Source organism: Bombina bombina, chromosome 5, assembly GCF_027579735.1.
Source record: "Bombina bombina isolate aBomBom1 chromosome 5, aBomBom1.pri, whole genome shotgun sequence".
Taxonomy (NCBI): domain Eukaryota; kingdom Metazoa; phylum Chordata; class Amphibia; order Anura; family Bombinatoridae; genus Bombina; species Bombina bombina.
In genome coordinates, this window is record NC_069503.1 from 918,971,813 (window position 1) to 918,995,313 (window position 23,501).

The 23,501-nt window shown below is 38.2% G+C and overlaps 1 protein-coding gene across 4 annotated transcripts in view; it reads right to left on the reverse strand.

Annotated features, from left to right (window-relative positions):
* The window catches only part of PDE7A (phosphodiesterase 7A), a 302,393-nt gene that overhangs the window by 77,910 nt on the left and 200,982 nt on the right, over window positions 1-23,501 (reverse strand). For all 4 annotated transcript variants that reach the window (XM_053715083.1, XM_053715081.1, XM_053715082.1 and 1 more), the window contains 2 exons: window positions 3,098-3,193; window positions 2,454-2,554 (listed from right to left, as the gene is read on the reverse strand). In XM_053715083.1, the coding sequence (XP_053571058.1) occupies window positions 2,454-2,554; window positions 3,098-3,193 (197 nt within the window). The remainder of the gene's footprint in view (window positions 1-2,453; window positions 2,555-3,097; window positions 3,194-23,501) is intronic.

Below are 23,501 nucleotides of genomic sequence, written 5' to 3' on the forward strand. Positions count from 1 at the left end.
ACCCATTAGCAACAGGATGATTAACCCCTCAGTACCCAAAAAAACGGATATCAAATTAATATTAAACGTTTTTATCACAGTCTAACACACTGTCACAGGTCTGCTGTGACTGATTACCTCCCTCAAAAACGAATTTTGAAGACCCCTGAGCTCCCTAGAGACGTCCTGGATCAAGGAGGAAGAAGCAGGAAGACTGTGCTAGAATTTTAACTGCGCAACAAGGCGCTAAAAAGAGGCCCCTCCCGCTCATTTACAACAGTGGGAGACCTGATAAAACGGTTTCTAAGCAGAAATAAACGTTAGCCATGTGGAAAAAAATTCATGCCCAAAGGATTTATCACCAAAGTACCTCACAAAACGAATAACATGCCAGTAAACGTTTTGAAAATAAACTTCTTTAAATGTCATGTAAAGTTATCACTAAGCCTGCAACCAGTTGCTACCACTGCAGATAAGGCTTAAGCACTATTTCAGTATTAACAGTATTTTCACAGTCAAATTCTAGTCCCTAGAAAATAACTCTACTGTGCATACATTTATCAGCCTGATACCAGTCACTACTACTGCATTTAAGGCTGTACTTACATCATACGGGTAACAGCAGTATTTTCTTAGTCAATTCCATTCCCAGAAAATATTGTACTGCACATACCTCATTTGCGGGGGACCCCGCATGCTATTCCCATGTTCTGAAGTTACCTCAGAATGTCGAGAACAGCCAGTGGATCTTAGTTACGCCTGCTAAGATCATTGAAAACGCAGGCATATTCTTCTTCTAAATACTGCCTGAGAGAAAAACAGCACACTCCGGTGCCATTTAAAAATAACAAACTTTTGATTGAAGAAATAAATTAAGTATAAAACACCACTCCTCTCGCGGACCTCCTTCTATGTTGAGACTTGCAAGAGAATGACTGGATATGACATGTGAGGGGAGGAGCTATATAGCAGCTCTGCTTGGGTGATCCTCTTGCAACTTCCTGTTGGGAAGGAGAATATATCCCATAAGTAATGGATGACCCGTGGACTGAACACACTTAAGAGAAATCTTGCTTGAAGAATCTTTTTCTAACACCTAACTTTACCACTTCCTTGCTCTAACGTAGGCAAAGAGAATGACTGGGGTTGGAGGGAAGGGAGGTGATATTAAACAGCTTTGCTGTGGTGCTCTTTGACACCTCCTGCTGGCCAGGAGTGATATTCCCAATAGTAATTAGATGATCCGTGGACTCATCGTGTCATTAGAAAGAAATCCCATCTCTGTAAATAATACACGAAGAAGGTAACTCCTAGTGCATTACTACAGACAGTCTTACGGACACCATAAATATAAGTGGAGCCGTTATACTCAGCAAGACAAGCCTGAGGAAACGGTGTGCCTTGCTGGAAAACACGTTGCGGTTATGATGCTCTTGAGGGTGCTTTTATTCCCTCTATACTTCTGTTTTTAGCTTTGGTTTTAATAAACAGTATTTTGCACGAGCTGAGTTTCCATCTGTTGGATCATGGAGGAGCTGTTCAGTGAGCTGGGACAATGAGAATTCCCAGTAGGCATCTATTAGCACATTTGAGTGCTGCCATGTTTGTGAGTATAACGGCTTCACTTATGGTGTTCGTGAGACTGTCTGTAGTATTGCAATAGGAGGCGCCTTGTTTGTGTCTCATTTGCTCTTATGTTCAGAGAAGTTACATTTTGCCAATGTCCTTCATTTACATTGTAGGTGATTTTTTCACTAATTCATTATACTTTCTTTTAATGATGTCTATGCTTTTGTCACCTAATACTGTATTGATATAGTTTTTCTTTCCTGAACCTAGTATCCCTTGTTTCTGTTGAAACATTTCTGCTTGCTTTATTGTAAGCCCAGTAGCTGGCAGGCAGAGGACATATTCCTGCTAATAGTTTTTTTTTTTAATATTTCAGTCTACTGAATTATCTTGACTCAAATGACTATGGTTGGGTTTAGCTTGTAGTGGATGAAGGAAGCAGCATTTCCAAGGCAGCACATTGTCTTGAGACAACCCTGCCTATACATTGCATGAGAATAATTCCACATTTTTAGAACATAATATATATATATTTTTCTCATGCAGACATAACACATTTAATATTCTTACATAGGCATGGTAGATATTAAAGGGATATAAATGTGTAAAAACAAAATGCTCTATTGCAATTTCAGTATTTCTTGAATATAATTGTGTCAACTCCAGAGCAGCAATGCACTGAGAGCTAGCTGAACACATCTGGTGAGCCAATAGCAAGAGGCAGATGTGTGCAACCCCCAATCACCTTCTAGTGCACTGTCGATACTAAAAGAACAAAATAAACTAGATAACATAACATTAAAATTGCATGCTTTATCTGAACAATGAAAGTTTAATTTTGATTTGCATGACCATGTTAATGTGCGGGGTATGATCAGCCTCTTACTTTGCTGCTCACTTCTTACCTTAGGTTCTTGTAAATAACAGTACATGGCCTGAGTCACATCAGCAGCGTGAACTGCATTGTGATATGGATTTTGACTGTGGTAGTCTTCTTGAATCATAACTAAAATAGAATCATAACAGAAGACAATCCAGGTCACTAAAATGATTTACTTGAATAGGTAACCTTGTATTAACATTGACAAATACCCGCCCACACACAAAAAAGACACACACATTTGTAGGTTAATCTGACTAGTTGGTCTGTGAAATTCCTTGCATGAATGTGTAACCCTAGTAGAATATTTTCTTCTGTGATGGACACATTTTTGACCACTCTATGATCATGCAACCTGGTAATTTCACACACAGACATTTACTACTACAAAGTCCTGTCCACAATTCCAGACACAAGAATGTTATAAATCAGGCTGAATATTATCATTTGAATATAAACATTTAATGCTCTTTATAATATATATTTTTATTTAAAGAAAACATATAGCCAACCAAGAGAATTACACTGTATTGCTTTATGGAACTCCCGCTAACTTCCGTATTTCATTCTAAATCATTTAGGCTTACCAGTAGAATTTATAAAAGTCAAATACTACATGTTTAGAAATATTATGAACATTTGATATTTAGCTGAATGGTTTCCACTTACCTAAAAATCGTCTTAATTTCACCATGTCCAAGTGGAAGTACTCTATTAGACCTTGTTGGCTCAAGAGATGAAAAGTTAAGGTGACAAGACTGTTTCCTAGGAAAAGAGCAAAATAAAAAACGTCTTACTTTTGGTTTGTAGATCCATGTGTGTACACGTTGCCTCACTCTGTGAAAATAACAAAGGTTAATCACCCTTATCTAGAGTGAGGTTTACAATAAATTCTAATATATGGAGAAGAGGAAAAGATTCACTTTAGTGCATATTTGTAAGAAAGCAAAGAAAGCTATTTAACAAAAAAAAATAAAAAAAATAATAATGCATAAATGTATACAATTTTAAATACATGGTCGATGAGACTTGAAATCTCCAATTTTCTAACTTATTAGCCAGGTGGCATGAGAACTGGTTGACCTTTTAATTGTACATTTAGTAGGAGTCCAGGCGGTTTCATTCTATTTAAGAACCATGTGACTTCTATTCAAAACAATATCTATATGCAAATTAATTTCCTTTGGAATTTGTTTTTCATCTTAAAAACAATGCAAAAACACTACAGATACGATCAGGATGATTGACACCACCTGCTAGCGAATGTGCAGGGGGCGGCATTGGACAAGCATTTCTTGTTAAATGCTTGTGCAATGTTAAATCCCGACAGCGTACGCTGTTGGCATTTAGCGATGCAGGGCTGGCATGATTCGCTCGGGGTTTAATAAATTGACCCCAATGTCTAGATCTATGCATTATAGATAAATGCACAATTTTAAAATATCAGAAAGTATCATTTTTTAATTGCATTCAAACATATAAATGTTATATTTGATGTATGGGAAATACTGTTTGTAGATGCTTTGGGAGTAAAGAGTCTTTGAGGACATAGCTCCTACCTCATTGTATTACACTTAAAGGGACACTCAATTCAAAATTAAACTTCTATGATTTAGATAGAGTAGCAATTTTAAACAACTTTCCAATTTACTTCCATTAACAAAATGTGCACAGTATTTTTATATTTACACTTTATATAGTCACCAGCTCCTACTGAGCATGTGCAAGAATTCACAGAATATACATATATGCATTTGTTATTGGCTGATGGCTGTCACATGATGCAGTAGGAGTGGAAATAGACAGAACTTTGAAATTTGGCACAAAAAGAAATCTTCTCATTTGAAGTTCATACTAAGTGCTATTACATTGTTTTGTTATCATGGGTTAGTTGATCATGCAAATCTACTGTATTTACTGGTCTTTTAACCAACTACTGTAAGGTACCTTACCATTGACATACACATTTATGTATATATCCAGAGTTGTCATAATATTAAGAAATTATTTTCCTTAAAGGGATATGAAACCCAAAATTTGTCTTTTACAATTCAGACAGAGCATGTAATTTTCAACAACTTTTCATATTTACTTCTACTATCTAATTTTCTTCATTCTCTTGGTATATTTAGGTTGAAAAGCATACCTAGGAAGGCTCAGGACTGAGAGCAAGCTGCTGATTGGTGGCTCCACATAAATGCCTCATTATTGGTTTACTAAGTGTTTTCAGCTAGCTCCAAGTAAAGCATTGTTACTCCTTCAAAAAAGGATAGCAAGAGGATTAAGCAAATTTGCTAAAAGAAGTAAAGTGTAAAGTTATTTAAAATCACACGCGCTATCTGAATCTTGAAAGAACAAAATTTGGGTACAATGTCCCTTTTTATGTAAAGTGTATACTTCAAAGATTGTTTGTGGAAAAGTTGTGTTCTAAAATATTTTAATGTTTAAATAACAATGAATACCTTTTGTATTAATAGTATTCACCTACCGTTTTTATCTTTCAAATGAACTACAAATGTTCATTACACAGGTGTGCAGCAACAGAAATTTGTATTGCCAAGTGAGCCACAGTATAAGAATCACCAGCATAGCACAATGAATCCCAAAAATTGGTATTTGTATTAAATAGAAACCTCTAAATGCTGCAACTGTGGTGCTAATGCTTCACATATGGGTTAAACTTAAAGCAATGATGAGAACAAGGTTTCCATTTATATTAAATGTTGTTTGTTATTTAAAAGTTACGCTGGACTAGACAACCATTGATTACAGTAAAAACAGTGTATTGCTAAACACTATGCTTATACAATGTATCAAAATAAAATTATAATTGTGACATATAGTCTTGAAATACATATACAACATTGTGTTTTTTGTAATTGCAATAAAAAGGTAATGCTTTGGAAAGTGGAACCACCCTCATCATATTGAAGGACTATATATATCCTTTTATTGCAATTACAAAAGCACAGTGTTGTATACATATTTAAAATGACAGTCAAGTCCAAAAAACTTTCATGTTTCAAATAGGACATGTAATTTTAAACAACTTTGCAATTTACTTTTATCACCAATTTTGCTTTGTTCTCTTGGTATTCTTAGTTGAAAGCTAAACCTAGGAGGTTCATATGCTAATTTCTTAGACCTTGAAGGCCGCCTCTAATCTAAATGCATTTTGATAGTTTTTCACCACTAGAGAGCATTAGTTCACGTGTTTCATATAGATAACATTGAGCTCATGCACATGAATTTACTATGGAGACGGCTCTGATTGGTTAAACTGCAAGTCTGTCAAAAGAACCAAAATAAGGGGGCAGTCTGCTGAGGCTTAGATACAACGTAATTACAGAGGTAAAACGTGTATAAATATAACTGTTTGTTGTGCAAAACTGGGGAATTGGTAATTAAGGGATTATCTATATTTTAAAACAACAAAAATTCTGGTGTTGACTGTCCCTTTAAATACTATATTTCACAATTGTAATGTTATTTTGTTACATTGTATAAACACAGTGACAGTTTTTAGCAATACATATTGTTTTTACTTTGATATATTGCTTTTTCTTGAGGGCTTTTCACTAATAAGTAACACCTGTGGTTTTATTGGTTAGAACCAGAAATTACAGCTTGGCACTAAGAAAACTCCCCTCACCTTCTTCCTCTGAAAAAAGCTTTAATGCTGTAGTTTAAAATGTAGCCATATGGTGTCACTGGAGCACTGCACTGACACAAAGTGGTTTACTAATGCAACCTCAGCTACCTCTGTTCTCATTATGGGCCCAATCATTTAAACCTCGCAATTTCAGACGTGCTTTTTCTCGCCGACTGACCTGGTAGAATTATCAAAAAAAGGGAGCAGGCTGTGCAAGTGGTGAGATGTCTCCTATTGCAAGTAATGGAGCTCACTGGACACCACATTGTGGAGTGAAGTTAGCAGTGAGCTGGGGGTGCACTTTAAAAAGTAAATCCTGCAGCCAATATAAATCACATTACCCTGCTTTTTGTGTATAGAATCTTACAAAACACCTATATTTTCGTATGCATGTGTTTGTCTATTAGGGTTATAAGTATTTTGAGTGTTTTGTGAAAAGCGCACAACCTTTTAGTTGTTGGTTCAGCCCATTTTACAAAAAACAACAATTACGCTTTGTATTTTGTACTTTAAAGGGACACTATACCCAAACATTTTCTTTCATGATTAAGGTAGAGAATATAATTTTAAACAACATTCCAATTTACTTCTATTACCTAATTTTCTTTATTCTTTAGCTATACTTTAATGAAGAAATAGCAATGCACACAGTGAACCAATCACAGGAGGCATCTATGTGCAGCTACCGATCAGCAGCTACTAAGCATATCTAGATATGCTTTTCAGCAAAGAATATCAAGAGAATGAAGCAAAATAGCTAATAGAAGTAAATTAGAAAGTTGTTTATAATTGTATGCTCTTTCTAAATAATGAAAGAAAATATTTGGGTTTCATGTCCCTTTAAGTATGAATTTCTTGTTGTTTTTTTACACATCCAGTGTACTTAAATTACAATGTACTCTGTGCATAGTTAATAACATTTATTCCTGTGCAATTTACATACAAATTTTTGATAAAATATGATTTTTGGTGAATTTTGTTATGTTTTTTGATGCACCTTAATACAATTTTCCCTGCCTATTTTTGTGTGAATGAGTCAATAATTCCTTTTGTAGGATTTTAAAAATACAAATTTTATTGTGCACTTTTTATACGAAAATGCAGTATAGGCTCCTTAAAGTGATGGTAAACTCCATTGTGGGTAAATACCAGATTTCTAATCTTTAATATAACAGTAATCAAACCGCATTAAAATTAAAAATTGTTTATACTTGCTTTTAGTATAATCAACACATATTCCCAATCCGTTTTAGCGCTGCTTAGCTCCGCCCCTCTGATTCCTTACACAAAATCTATGTGAGTCTATTGCGGTCCCACCCGCTCTGCACGTCAGAGCAATTGCACGCTCCCGACATGGATATTATTATCGCATGCGCAGTGGTTTAAATGATGTGTACCAGGTAAACACTGAGTCATGAGATTCAATGGTTACTTAGTGCCATATGAAGCAAAACAGTGATGAGAACGAGTGAGCGAGCGATCGGTCCCTTAGAAAACGAGCAATTTCTATTAAAATAGTTATAAATCAGTAAGTCTATTACTATTTCATATATTTATAAATCAAATATGCATAGTTATAAATTATATTTAAAAAATATGATTACTTTGGCGTGCCGTGTTGAAGTGTCAGTCAATGCATGCAGTGCAAAAACATGAACGCGCAAATCGTCACGGAATTTAAACGTTCCTGATTGGAGGAGCATATTGTAAGAAGAATGCTATATTGCGCAGGCGTATAGCGGGTTCCATAGAAGTAAGCCTGTCTAACGACAGGCTTAGTGATTGGACAAAAAAACAAGCAAAGAATATGACATCACAGGGGGCTGGAGATGGATCGCATAAGAATGTCATACTAATAAAAGGATTGTAAGTAATTACAAATATACTTGATTAGATGATATTTGGTGTGTCACATTGATTAAATTAATTGATGTTAATTAACTATTTACATAAAATGGAGTTTATCATCACTTTAAGGAGACACCCTGTTTTTAAGGGTTAAAAAAGTGTCTTAAGATCGTTCTATCAGGGAAATAGAAGTACTGACAAACATTCTATAATAATCTCGCCAGCCCAGAGAGCGGGAGAGTAAGCAGAGAGGGAGTGAAGTGCAGATGGCAGCTCATTGAAGGCAGCAAATTATTATTATTTTTTTTGCTTCCCCCCTAACTCCACCTTCCCTCAAGTAACAGAGTAAACATAATATTTTACATCGTAGATAAGCAATGACTACAGACTTATAAAATTCAAAAAAAAAATTTTTGTATTGTCTACTGGTGACTTTTCCCACAGTATTCTTTAATGACTGTGACAGAATAATTCTGGTATAGGCAACATCTCTAATATTTGTAATATGTAACACATATACACATACACAGTCGTATGCAAAAGTTTAGGCATCCCTGACAATTTCCATGATTATTATTTATAAATAATTGGGTGTTTGGATCAGCAATTTTATTTTCATCTATCAAATAACTGAAGGACACAGTAATATTTCAGTAGTGAAATGAGGTTTATTGAATTAACAGAAAATGTGCAATATTCATCCAAACGAAATTAGACAGGTGCATACATTTGGGCACCCCAACAGAAATATCAATATTTAGTAGAGCCTCCTTTAGCAGAAATAACAGCCTCTAGACGCTTTCTATAGCTTGTAATGAGTGTCGGGATTCTGGATGAAGGTATTTTGGACCATTACTCCTTGCAAAACACATTATATATATATATATATATATATATATATATATATATATATATATATATATATATTATATATATATATATATATACACACACACATTGTAGTTTTGTATGTCTGAGGAAGGGGCTAACCCCCCGAAAACGTTTACATATATATATATATATATATATATATATATATATATATATATATATATATATATAACACGGGAGGGAACTGCACTCTCAGACTGGACTGGGTACACATCCCATGACCCTGCAACATGCTCAGCCCCTGGGTGGTAATAGCACTATCAGGAAGCTGTGCTGTCTCCAGAGTCACAGGCAGTTAACCCCAGACATGTCTGGGTGCAAGGCCCATAAGAAAAATTTCCTGGGCTTGTCCCATTTGGCTAGATGCGGTAAGTAACTCTTCCATTTTTGCTTTTAATCTTAGCTGAGAGCTTGTGAGTGCTGGACTTTCTCTGTGTGTGTGTGTGTGTATGTGTATATATATATATATATATATATATATATATATATATATATATATATATATTTATTTCACTAGTCCAGTCAGACCAGCTCAAAGAACACCCAATCTAATATAATATTAGTAGGAAAACCTAAGACTACTAATGTCTGAGTCTAAGGGTGCAAGGAGGAATCAATAAATTAAATGAATCTAAAGCAGTGAGAAAAACAAGAAAAAGAAAAAAGTGGAAAAAGGCACAAGGATTCCTTAGCCAGCACTTTCCTATTCTATTACCATCTATACGTTAGATATATGGCACCAAAGGGGTTAACAGCATCAGAGACAAAGCAAGGATTCACAAATGCACACCTCTAATTTACAAAAAATAACATTTTATTAGTAACCATCATCTGGAGCACAAAAGCATACTCCCAATACCCTAACTACATAAAACAAAAATAAAATAAACCTATGGCCATAGGAAATGGAAAATACATAGCATCAATCCAAACTATATATATATATATATATTCCTTAGGTTAGATACCGTAATCAAAGATTACTACAATCCGAATGTAAGTGGATCTTTAAAATGAACACCCTCACTCCAGGGGCGCGATCCGATATAGATCGTAGTTTGCGGCGCAAGCGAGGGAACCCGCGTCGCCCGCAGTTTCAGCTCGCAACTCGAGCTATCCCATATATGGCGCCGTCAGATGCTAACGTGCCGTAAGTCTGACAAACCAGCGATGTCCAGAAATCTGCCCAAGTACAAATTTCTGGCGTCGCCAGTGACTTGCGGCACGTTAGAAACTGCCGGCGCCTACAAAACCTGACTAAAGTCTAAATCACCCGCACTGTCTAACACGCCTCCCTAACATAGCCTGACACGTCTAACACGCCTCCCTAACATAGCCCGACACGTCTAACCCTCTATCCGCTATCCCCCCTCACTAGCCTAACAATAAAATATGTATTAACCCCTTAACCGCCGCTACCTAATAAAGTTATTAACCCCTAAACCGGCGCCAGCTATATTAAATCTATAACCCCCCTAAAGTGAGCCCCTAACACCGCCGCCATCTACCTTACCTACCCCCTAAAGTGAGCCCCTACCCCGCCGCTATCTATTTTAAAATTATTAACCCCTAATCTAATCCCCCTACCCCGCCGCCATCTATATTAAATTATTCAACCCCTAAAATACTAAACTATCCCTACCACTAAACCTAAGTCTAACCCTACAAATAGCCCTGAAAAGGGCTTTTTGCGTGGCATTGCCCCAAAGTAACAGCTCTTTTGCCAGCCCTTAAAAGGGCTTTTTGCGGGGCATGCCCCAAAGTAACAGCTCTTTTGCCAGCCCTTAAAAGGGCTTTTGGCGGGGCTTTGTCACAAAGTAAACTGCTCTTTTGCCTACAATCTACATCCCCCTACACCGCGGCCACCTATAATAAATGTATTAACCCCTAATCTAATCCCCCTACACCGCCGCCAGCTATATTAACTATATTAACCCTAATTATATTAATTACAGTCATCACATAAAGCTGCAGAAGTGAAACGGACTCACGCAACGGATGTCACAGGCATATGGATAACCAAGTTTGACAGCACAGTCGAGGAGATGGTGAGATTATATATGGGACCCTTAGATGAGAGTATATCTCTCAGTAGGATTATACCTCATTGATCATACCCCTTATATATAACTGTGTACTTGCACCTGAAGTGCCTAATACTACTAAGTGACCGTATTTGCATGAACTGCTCTCCAAGTATGTATTACTAACTTACAGCTTACTGTGACTACAGCAGTGTGATTTGTGGAAATTCGCTGACATACTGACATATGCATGAACTGCTTTAACTTACTAATGGCTACGCTTGCATGAATTGCCCATTATGAATATCTATGGATGCATGAACTGCTTTAATCAATTAACGGCCATACTTGCATGAACTGCCTAAATTACTACTTGCTACTTGCAAGCTTCACTGAATTTCTATTGCCACATATAACCACATGGACATTGTTGGTCTGTCTTTTACTTTGACATCAATTCTCTAATATTAACATTATACATTATGTATTGAATGGTATTGGCTTCCTCATTATGGTATCTAACCTAGGGAATCTATCTGTAAAGTGAAAACCGCCTTAAAGTGAAACAAGGCAGTTTTAGCTTTATTTTCACTTGCCAGTGTATTTAAAAACTTGAAACATGTTTGAACTAACATATATTAAGGGTACAATAGTGCTACATTTAGTTTAACACTAGCACAGCACAGTATTCAATAAATACTGTACCTGTAAAATAGTGACAATTACTGTACTAAAATCTGCCAGACTATAACAATAAGACACAGATTGCACTGTAATGCTGTAAACAGAGTGAACTAAGCATAACAAAATGGTGACAGTCCCTTTTCTTGCAATCTCACGATGATTACAGAACCATTTCAAAATCCTTGAAGGTTGAACTTAAGCTCCACAAAGCGCTGTATTAGCGAAGCGCTGTAAAGTGAAGCGCTGTAAAGTGAGGTATACCTGTACACAGTTTGGATTGATGCTATGTATTTTCCTTTTCCTATGACCATAGGTTTATTTTATTTTTGTTTTATGTAGTTAGGGTATTGGGAGTATGCTTTTGTGCTCCAGATGATGGTTACTAATAAAAATGTTATTTTTTGTAAATTAGAGGTGTGCATTCGTGAATCCTTGCTTTGTCTCTGATGCTGTTAACCCCTTTGGTGCCATATATCTAATGTATAGATGGTAATAGAATAGGAAAGTGCTGGCTAAGGAATCCTTGTGCCTTTTTCCACTTTTTTCTTTTTCTTGTTTTTCTCACTGCTTTAGATTTAAATATATATATATATATATATATATATATATATATATATATATATATATATATATATATATATATATATATATATATATATATATATATATATATATATATATATAACACACAGAGAAAACCCAGCACTCACTTACAAGCTCTCAGCTAAGATTTAAAAGCAAAAATGGAAAGGTTAGTCACCGCATCTGGCCAAATGGGACAAGCTCAGGTACCACGTCAAGGTCCTCTCCAATACCTGAGACCCTAAAACAGCCACACAATGCAAGCTTTCAAATCCAAACAAACTGAAAACAAAAAAAGGGTGCACAGGAATATGTAATCACCCTAGACATATACAAAACACGGAAGGGAACTGCACTCTCATACCGGACCGGGTACACATCCTATGACCCTGCAACATGCTCAGCCCTGGGTGCCACTGGCACTCACAGGAAGCTGTGCTGTCCCCAGAGCCACAAGCAGTTAACCCCAGACAGGTCTGGGTGCAAGAACCATAGGGAAAATTACAAAACAAATTAATACAACACACAGAGAAAACCCAGCACTCACTTACAAGCTCTCAGCTAAGATTTAAAAGCAAAAATGGAAAGGTTAGTCACCGCATCTGGCCAAATGGGACAAGCTCAGGTACCACGTCAAGGTCCTCTCCAATACCCGAGACCCTAAAACAGCCACACAATGCTAGCTTTCAAATCCAAACAAACTGAAAACAAAAAAAGGGTGCACAGGAATATGTAATCACCCTAGACATATACAAAACACGGAAGGGAACTGCACTCTCATACCGGACCGGGTACACATCCTATGACCCTGCAACATGCTCAGCCCTGGGTGCCACTGGCACTCACAGGAAGCTGTGCTGTCCCCAGAGCCACAAGCAGTTAACCCCAGACAGGTCTGGGTGCAAGAACCATAGGGAAAAATACAAAACAAATTAATACAACACACAGAGAAAACCCAGCACTCACTTACAAGCTCTCAGCTAAGATTTAAAAGCAAAAATGGAAAGGTTAGTCACCGCATCTGACCAAATGGGACAAGCTCAGGTACCACGTCAAGGTCCTCTCCAATACCTGAGACCCTAAAACAGCCACACAATGCAAGCTTTCAAATCCAAACAAACTGAAAACAAAAAAAGGGTGCACAGGAATATGTAATCACCCTAGACATATACAAAACACGGAAGGGAACTGCACTCTCATACCGGACCGGGTACACATCCTATGACCCTGCAACATGCTCAGCCCTGGGTGCCACTGGCACTCACAGGAAGCTGTGCTGTCCCCAGAGCCACAAGCAGTTAACCCCAGACAGGTCTGGGTGCAAGAACCATAGGGAAAATTACAAAACAAATTAATACAACACACAGAGAAAACCCAGCACTCACTTACAAGCTCTCAGCTAAGATTTAAAAGCAAAAATGGAAAGGTTAGTCACCGCATCTGGCCAAATGGGACAAGCTCAGGTACCACGTCAAGGTCCTCTCCAATACCTGAGACCCTAAAACAGCCACACAATGCAAGCTTTCAAATCCAAACAAACTGAAAACAAAAAAAGGGTGCACAGGAATATGTAATCACCCTAGACATATACAAAACACGGAAGGGAACTGCACTCTCATACCGGACCGGGTACACATCCTATGACCCTGCAACATGCTCAGCCCTGGGTGCCACTGGCACTCACAGGAAGCTGTGCTGTCCCCAGAGCCACAAGCAGTTAACCCCAGACAGGTCTGGGTGCAAGAACCATAGGGAAAATTACAAAACAAATTAATACAACACACAGAGAAAACCCAGCACTCACTTACAAGCTCTCAGCTAAGATTTAAAAGCAAAAATGGAAAGGTTAGTCACCGCATCTGGCCAAATGGGACGTGGTACCTGAGCTTGCTTACCTGATAATTTTCTTTTCTCCTGACAGCTGCATTCATTACTTCTGGGAAATAAGAACCTGGCCACCAGGAGGAGGCAAAGACACCCCAGCCAAAGGCTTAAATACCTCCCCCCTCTTCCCTCATCCCCCAGTCATTCTGCCAAGGAAACAAGGAACAGTAGGACAAATATCAGGGTGAAAAAGGGTGCCAGAAGAACAAGAAAACTAAATACCGCCGCCTCATAGATAAAACACGGGCGGGGAGCTGTGGACTCTTCCCGTCAGAAGAAAAGAAAATTATCAGGTAAGCATATTTTGAGTTTTTCGTCTTAAACGGGAAGAGTCCACAGCTGCATTCATTAATTTTGGGAAAACAATACCCAAGCTATAGAGGAGACTGAATGCAACAAAAGGGCAGGTACAGAAGGCAGCCCCTTCGAAGGGCACCACAGTCTGAAAAAAAAACCAGAACCCTACAAAAAAAGTGTAATACTTAGAACAAGGGGTTAAAAACCTGAAAGGACCCAGTAACTGCCCATAAGTTAAATAATCTACAAGGCTGGCTAGAGATCACTCAGATCCCTAGATCCATTGAGCACAAAAAGCCCCCTCAAGTTGCCAAGTCCCACTGCCCGAAGGAAGAGCCTTCACCTACCCCCAAGGGGGAAGACGGAGGACCCATAAGATATCTAAAGGATCACCAATGAAGGAAAGAAAAGACTAAACAACTAAGGCGAACCCAAGGTTGCTAAAGACAACCGCCCAGGGAAAAAACTCCCTAGAAGGACAAGGACCAGGGAACAACATAACACCTAGAAGAGTGTGATCACAAGAAACCCCAAGGTTTATCCTCAGATCCCGGACCCAACACCATACGCCTTATGGTGCTACAAGGAAGCCACAAGCTCCCCACTGTACCCTAGTCTAGCAGACACAGTAGCTAACTAGTCAAACATAGGTAGAAAACCCATATAAACTGAAGCAAATTCTGAACCTGCAGATAAGGATGATTATCCCAGCAGGGGAAAAAAATCTTGTGAAACACATAGCCACCTCTGAACAAGAACTTGCAAACTCCAGCCTCAAGCCAGCAAGGCTGACCCTAAGCCAACATGGGAGACCACCTGCAGCAACTGGAAACACACAGTCAAAATTCAACAGAGCAACCAGATCCCCAAACCCCTTCTGAGGTAACGGACCCAGTCCAAAAATTGGCAACGTCCGAATACACACTTAACAAGAAAAAGGGAAGGGGCCCCAAGGAAGAACAACTCTGACCAATATTTAAATTAGCTTGTCAGGACAGAAGACAGTGTGCTCGGGGATCCAGAACCCCTACACCACTCCCTTCTCAAGAAGGACCACTCCCCCAAAGGGAGATAGGGCACTGAACTATAGCGTCCCAGTACCAGAACCCAGCCCCATGACCTCTTGCACGCAAGGAGGGCAGAACCCCTCGGAAAACAAGAGAAAGAGCTATGAGGCCTCATGGAATGCAACACTGCAAGACCTCCCCGAAGGAGGGTAAATGGAAAGGACCGCTTTCCCAGCCAAAGGCTTGGCGAAGAGAGAGAAATGTTAAAAACCATTGATAAGATACCGACAGCTCAGATGAAAACTAACAACCATACGCTAACATCAAGGCACAATAGCTGCCGCTGACAACAACCGTAAGATCTCGTCTGAGAGACAGCAAAACTAGCCCTCAGACAGACCAAATCGTCCCTGAAAGGGCAATCGGAGGTTGTAGAACCCAAAGACTTGAAACCAAATTTAAAACAGCTTGCGTTAGCCATAATCAAGGTGCAAATATCTGCAGCTGGTTTCACTTAGGACCGATCCAGATCCAGACTCTGAAATCTCCGACATGAGACATGGCCAAAAGCCAGAGAGTCTAAGACTGGTCGATGTTCTATCCCCCAGAGGACCATCTAGTGATCTCATATGGAGGAGTGCACCCTGCAGCGCACTCCCATATCCCAATGTCCCTGGACATTGTACTCTCGAAAGAGATACAGACCAATGAGGCCAAGGAGATGTCTTAACAGGTCTAGGAAGAGGACAACCAGCACCCGAAGGTGCATTTGGATCCTGAACCCTCTGCTGTAAACCCAAAGAGATAGATCTTTTAGAGAGTCAAAAGGGAACACCCCCTCTAAAAACCACGGGGTTACAAGAGACAGGCTCCAAATCAGTCCGTAGGATGAGGAGATAATGATATCTCTTACAGGATCAGTCTCACGGAATCCTGTACCTAACAGTCTCACAACTCCTGGCAGACCAGTCAACAGGGGAGAATGTCGGGGAAAAACAAAAAGGGAAGACCCCAAACCCCTGCGCTCTCATAGGAGAACGTGCAACCTACTGAAGGAGGAAGTAACGTGGACTTTCCCGAACTTCCAAAACCAGATGGCCCAACCACCCAAGAAGGGAACAAAGTAGTCCCAGCAACCTACGAGAGGTGCCTGAGACTAGCCAGAAGTTAGACATCCAGAAGATACTGAGAGAAAAGAAATCGCTATCCATCTGGTACCCCCAACGCCTAGAGGTCATCCAACCTCCAAACCCAATGGGAATGGAGAAATTTTGGTTCCAAGGCCAAAAAGGCCTCTAACGATGAGTCTCAGTCAGCTTCGATCCTGGAACCCCCTAGAGTGTAGCACATGGGGTGGATTCAAACCCTAAACTCGAGTTTGATATTCAGAAATGTTACCACTAGGCCACCGTAGAGGGCCACTTAATAGTAAAAACGGGAGGTGAACCAGTCTTCTAAAATGGAGGCAACAAGAAAACACGAACACTTATCAAAGTGAACAACCCAGCACCCGACAGAGTAACCCGTACACAGGCACCCCGTGGGTGACATGAACCGTAAGGAACAGTCAATGTCACTGTCCAGCACCTCCTTATTACTCACGTGCAAGCTGTAGGGGCCTGCAACCCAAAACAATCAATGCAGCACTGTGAACTTGAGATACAAATGCTCAACTTTATTCCAGCATAGAGGAAACAAAAAAAGACAAAGTTTCAGGCTATCTGCCCTTATTCATGTCATAACAGGTCATACCCAAAATGCTCACCTTTATACACAATCACAGGTGGTTTAATTAATCATTACATTAACCTTTTCATTAACGCCTTTATACTTTTTGCAGAGTTTACTTACATTATATCTCCACCTAGTGGTGTCTAATATATTAACATTCAAAACAAAAAATAGAACATTGTGGCTATACAAATAAATTACAATCCATGTCCCTGTTCATTCCTTTTGGATACATAGAATCTAATATATAGATCCAATGTGCTTCTCGCCCAAGTAAATAATACCACATGGACAGGGAGTACTATGTTAATTAAATAACACAGCTTAACAATAAAAGTAATAATTATTAATAATAATAATAATATAGTAATAATAAGTAATAATAATAATAATAATACTAATATAGGCTTAGCAAGAGCTGGTGTTTCAGAAAATGTGCACATAAAAGGATCTTGAGATTGTTTATTCCTACTTGCATGGAATGGAAGCCCTCTCTAACCTAAGGGAACACCAGCTGAGATTGATGTGTGAAACTGTCCAATACGAAAGACATAAAGCTAATGAAGTCTTGTACTAATCAATTCTGAATGGGATTACAACTACTATGAGCAGGGCCGGATTTACATCTCAGGTGCCTGTAGGCACAAAAACCTGAAGCGCCCCCCCCACCCCCCCACCCCCCCTAGAAAAAAGTGGAAAAAATGAGGACTTTTTTTTATTATTATTTAGGACAACTAAAAATAAATATTAGATGTAAAATTACATTTTCCCTTTTATGGAGATACACAAATACACACACCAATTGCAATATTTGTTGTAATGGAAGCTACACCAAAAATCAATATTCACTTGACTCAAATGGCCATACAATTTCTATTATGTATAACAAAAACAAATCATGTTAAACTTTTAATGCAAAATATTCTAAAGAAAACCCTATTTAAAGGGACATCAAATGTGACAGTTTGCTGGGCATTTTATTATTGCACTAGTGCTTGCAGAGAAGTGTGTTAGCCTCTTGCAAAAGAGTTAAACACATAGTCAATGTCAGTTCTGAGACAGCAATACACATCTGTGCAGACCCAGATGGGCTCATAGGACATGTTTATTGACAAGCCATTAGTGTATTGCTTTTCTGGAGATGACTTTGACTATGTGCTTAACATTTTGTTGGAGTCAAACACAGTTTTGTGTAAACAATAGCAATATTAAAACTAGCAGCATGCAAGCTCATCACCATCAACAACCTGTGCAGCCAGTGGAAGAAAATATAAAATGTAGGGAAAAAAATCTTGTAAACTCTGATATTTTTGGTACAAACACACACAGATGTTACATTTATTTTGTTCTGAAATATAAATATCATATGATGTTGCTCTCAAAGGAAAACATGGAATGTTGTAGATTATATGTAATCCAGGGGTCAACAAATGTGTTTAAAATTAGAATTTAGAAATTCAATGGGAGGGGTTTAGTTTTAATCTTTGCCCCTCTCTCCTTCATGGCTCCCTCAACTGCTGTAACATATTCCCAATGAAACACTCGACTTTGTAGGCACCTGGCAGCACAATTCTTACTAAAATAAATGCCCTCATAAAAAAAAAAAAAAAAAAAAAAAAAATTTTTTTTTTTTTTTTTTTTTTTTATTATTGACAGGCAGGCGCCCCTCACTGCAAGGCGCCTGTAGGCACATGCCTACTGTGCCTAATGGGAAATCCGGCCCTGACTATGAGAGAATAAACAAAGAGGAAATCTTTCTGCAAGGGGCATTGAAGGAAGCAGATCTACCTGTGGGGAGAAGCCAATGACTAGAGAGCCAACTACTTGACAATCTGTGTGGCACTTACCTCATTTTGATTGAGGTAGTTTTTTGTAAGTAGGAAGTTAATCTATCCCTATTGGTCATTTTGGGCACACCAACTTACCTGGAGTTTTAGAAGAATTTCTTAAACGTGGGAACTTTTTCAGATTTTTTAAGATTGTTTCTGGGACTATTATCACTGGACTTGTTGTTGTAACAACTTTTATGCATATATACACACACATTTTAAGAGTTTATTATATTTTTTACTGCATTGTATTATTTTATTGTATTGCTGATACATACTGAATAACCTTCAGTTATAAGTCCTGTTCTTGCGCCTACAACCAATCTCTACATTCATATATACATGTATGTATATATTGTGTGTGTGTGTATATATATGTGTGCGTATGTATATATATATATATATATATATATATATATATATATATATATATATATATATATATATATATATATATACACACACATATATATATATATATACAGTGGATATAGAAATCCTAAAAAAAAATTTGGAGAGATCCTTACATTCTTTGGATGTTGTAAGAGCTTTGAAATATTATGTTGAAGCTACTAAAGATTTCAGGAACACTTCTAGTCTATTTGTTATTTTTTCTGGTTCTAGGAAAGGTCAGAAGTCTCCTGCCATTTCCTTGGCATCTTGGTTAAAGCTTTTGATTCATCAGGCTTATTTGGAGTTGGGTCAGGCCCCACCTCAGAGAATTACAGCTCATTCTACTAGATCAGTCTCCACTTTGTGGGCTTTTAAGAAGTAAGCTTCAGATGATCAGATTTGCAAAGCAGCAACTTGGTCTTCTTTGCATACATTTACTAAATTCTACCATTTTGATGTATTTGCTTCTTCGGAAGCAGTTTTTGGTAGAAACGTTTTTCAGGCAGCTGTTTCAGTTTGATTTCTCTGCTTATGTTTAAGTTTTTTCTTTTCATTTATGAGAATAAACTTATATTTTGGGTTGTGGATTATTTTTTTTAAGTGGAAAATGGCTATTATTATTTTATCCCTCCCTCTCTAGTGACTCTTCTGTGGAGTAACACACCTCGGGTATAACTATCCCATACGTCACTAGCTCATAATCTTTATGCCAATTACATGAAAGAAAAAATAATTTATGTAAGAACTTACCTGATAAATTAATTTCTTTCATATTGGCAAGAGTCCATAAGACTCACCCTTTTTATGGTGGTTATGATTTTTTGTATAAAGCACAATTATTTCCAAATTTCTTTTTTGATGATTTTTACTCCTTTCTTTATCACCCCACTACTTGGCTATTCGTTAAACTGAATTGTGAGTGTGGTGAGGGGTGTATTTATAGGCATTTTGAGGTTTGGGAAACTTTGCCCCTCCTGGTAGGATTGTATATCTCATACGTCACTAGCTCATGGACTCTTGCCAATATGAAAGAAATTAATTTATCAGGTAAGTTCTTACATAAATTATGTTTATACATATATATATATATATATACACACACATATATATATATATATACAGGGAGTGCAGAATTATTAGGCAAGTTGTATTTTATTATTGAACAACAACCATGTTCTCAATGAACCCAAAAAACTCATTAATATCAAAGCTGAATAGTTTTGGAAGTAGTTTTTAGTTTGTTTTTAGTTATAGCTATTTTAGGGGGATATCTGTGTGTGCAGGTGACTATTACTGTGCATAATTATTAGGCAACTTAACAAAAAACAAATATATACCCATTTCAATTATTTATTTTTACCAGTGAAACCAATATAACATCTCAACATTCACAAATATACATTTCTGACATTCAAAAACAAAACAAAAACAAATCAGTGACCAATATAGCCACCTTTCTTTGCAAGGACACTCAAAAGCCTGCCATCCATGGATTCTTTCAGTGTTTTGATCTGTTCACCATCAACATTGCGTGCAGCAGCAACCACAGCCTCCTAGACACTGTTCAGAGAGGTGTACTGTTTTCCCTCCTTGTAAATCTCACATTTGATGATGGACCACAGGTTCTCAATGGGGTTCAGATCAGGTAAACAAGGATGCCATGTCATTAGATTTTCTTCTTTTATACCCTTTCTTGCCAGCCACGCTGTGGAGTACTTGGACACGTGTGATGGAGCATTGTCCTGCATGAAAATCATGTTTTTCTTGAAGGATGCAGACTTCTTCCTGTACCACTGCTTGAAGAAGGTGTCTTCCAGAAACTGGCAGTAGGACTGGGAGTTGAGCTTGACTCCATCCTCAACCCGAAAAGGACCCACAAGCTCATCTTTGATGATACCAGCCCAAACCAGTACTCCACCTCCACCTTGCTGGCATCTGAGTCGGACTGGAGCTCTCTGCCCTTTACCAATCCAGCCACGGGCCCATCCATCTGGCCCATCAAGACTCACTCTCATTTCATCAGTCCATAAAACCTTAGAAAAATCAGTCTTGAGATATTTCTTGGCCCAGTCTTGACGTTTCAGCTTGTGTGTCTTGTTCAGTGGTGGTCGTCTTTCAGCCTTTCTTACCTTGGCCATGTCTCTGAGTATTGCCCACCTTGTGCTTTTGGGCACTCCAGTGATGTTGCAGCTCTGAAATATGGCCAAACTGGTGGCAAGTGGCATCTTGGCAGCTGCACGCTTGACTTTTCTCAGTTCATGGGCAGTTATTTTGTGCCTTGGTTTTTCCACACGCTTCTTGCGACCCTGTTGACTATTTTGAATGAAACGCTTGATTGTTCGATGATCACGCTTCAGAAGCTTTGCAATTTTAAGAGTGCTGCATCCCTCTGCAAGATATCTCACTATTTTTTACTTTTCTGAGCCTGTCAAGTCCTTCTTTTGACCCATTTTGCCAAAGGAAAGGAAGTTGCCTAATAATTATGCACACCTGATATAGGGTGTTGATGTCATTAGACCACACCCCTTCTCATTACAGAGATGCACATCACCTAATATGCTTAATTGGTAGTAGGCTTTCAAGCCTATACAGCTTGGAGTAAGACAACATGCATAAAGAGGATGATGTGGTCAAAATACTCATTTGCCTAATAATTCTGCACTCCCTGTACATATACACATACATACATACACACACACACACACACACACACATATATATATATATAAGTGTAAGGGTAGACAAGCTAGCACAGGAGGCACTCCTAGTGTAATCCATTTTTTAAAAATAGCATATATAAAAGTAGAATTATTCTCACTAACTTGGTTTTACCTCTTCCACTATGAGGTATTTTTGTAGCTCAATGTTAGTAGATATCTCCTCAGTCAGAGTCCTCCGGCTTCCGTCTGTTAGCCCGGTTGTTCCAGGATCCTTAAAACTGGTGTTCTAGCACAGTGTTTTTCAACCAGTGTGCCGCGGCAGACTGACCACAATGTGACATTTTTTAAATTTTGCTTGTTTTTTTTATTCTGGGCTGTTTTTTTATTTTGAGTGAGATGATGACTGATGGGGGAGGGGACTTTTCCCAGTGCGGGGGTGTCCCTATTTAAAATTTTGAAATATTGGGAGGTATGTGACAGGCTCATCAGGCGTCATTTACAACCATGGCATATTGACATTCATTCACAGACAATCATTATGATTGTTTGTGAATGAATGTCAATATGTCATGTATAGTTTGTAGGAGGCATGGCATGACAGCGCAGTACAGTGTGTGTGTATGTATATATGTATGTATGTATGTATGTATGTATGTATGTATGTATGTATGTATATATATATATATATATATATATATATATATATATATATATATATATATATATATATATATATATATATATATATATATATATATATATATATAAAAGGCAATAGGTCCAGCACGAGTCAACAGTTCAGGAATAGGTAGCAGAGTGCACGGTAGCCAGAGGGTCCTGCTCACCTCCAATGTATAAATCCAAAAGGAAAAAAGTAGATGGCTCCAGCACTGTTTTATAAAAGTGAAATAACCTTTATTAAGGTGACATAATGGACAGCGACGTTTCGGGTAACGCATGATTAAGGGTCTGCGTTACCCAAAACGTTGCTGATGGTGGTGTGCCGCGGGATTGTTTAATGTAAAAAAGTGTGCCACAGCGAAAAAAAGGTTGAAAATCACTGTTCTAGCATAAAGCTTACAGTGCAGTCACTCCCAAGTGGTACAATGGGTTAAAAAGGTCCTGCCTAACAAACATGTTATAAAGTGTTGTTTCTTGGTGCACTCACTTCTAGCTATGTAGATACTTCAGATAAAAGAACACCACATCAGTATATTCCAGGAACAACACTTTATAACATGCTTGTTAGGAAGGACCTTTTTAACCCATTGTACCACTTGGGAGTGGTGAAACTTTCGACTCAAGTTAACGCATATAAACAAGAACTGATTGCTTTTAAAAACAGGAAGCTACATACTGTGACACAAGATTACACCTATAAATCTATCTATAGGTGGATGATGACACCAGAAGAAAGAAGGGTCTTCAGACCCAGACGTGACAGGAAATATACAAAGAAAACTACTGTTACTGTGGATACGAGCTCAAGAGATAGCTCGGACCCAGAAGTCTCCAATAGACCAGAGGATACTCACTCCCGGGGAGTGACTACTAGATCCAGAGGCAATCGGGGGCACTGGGATACCCCAGT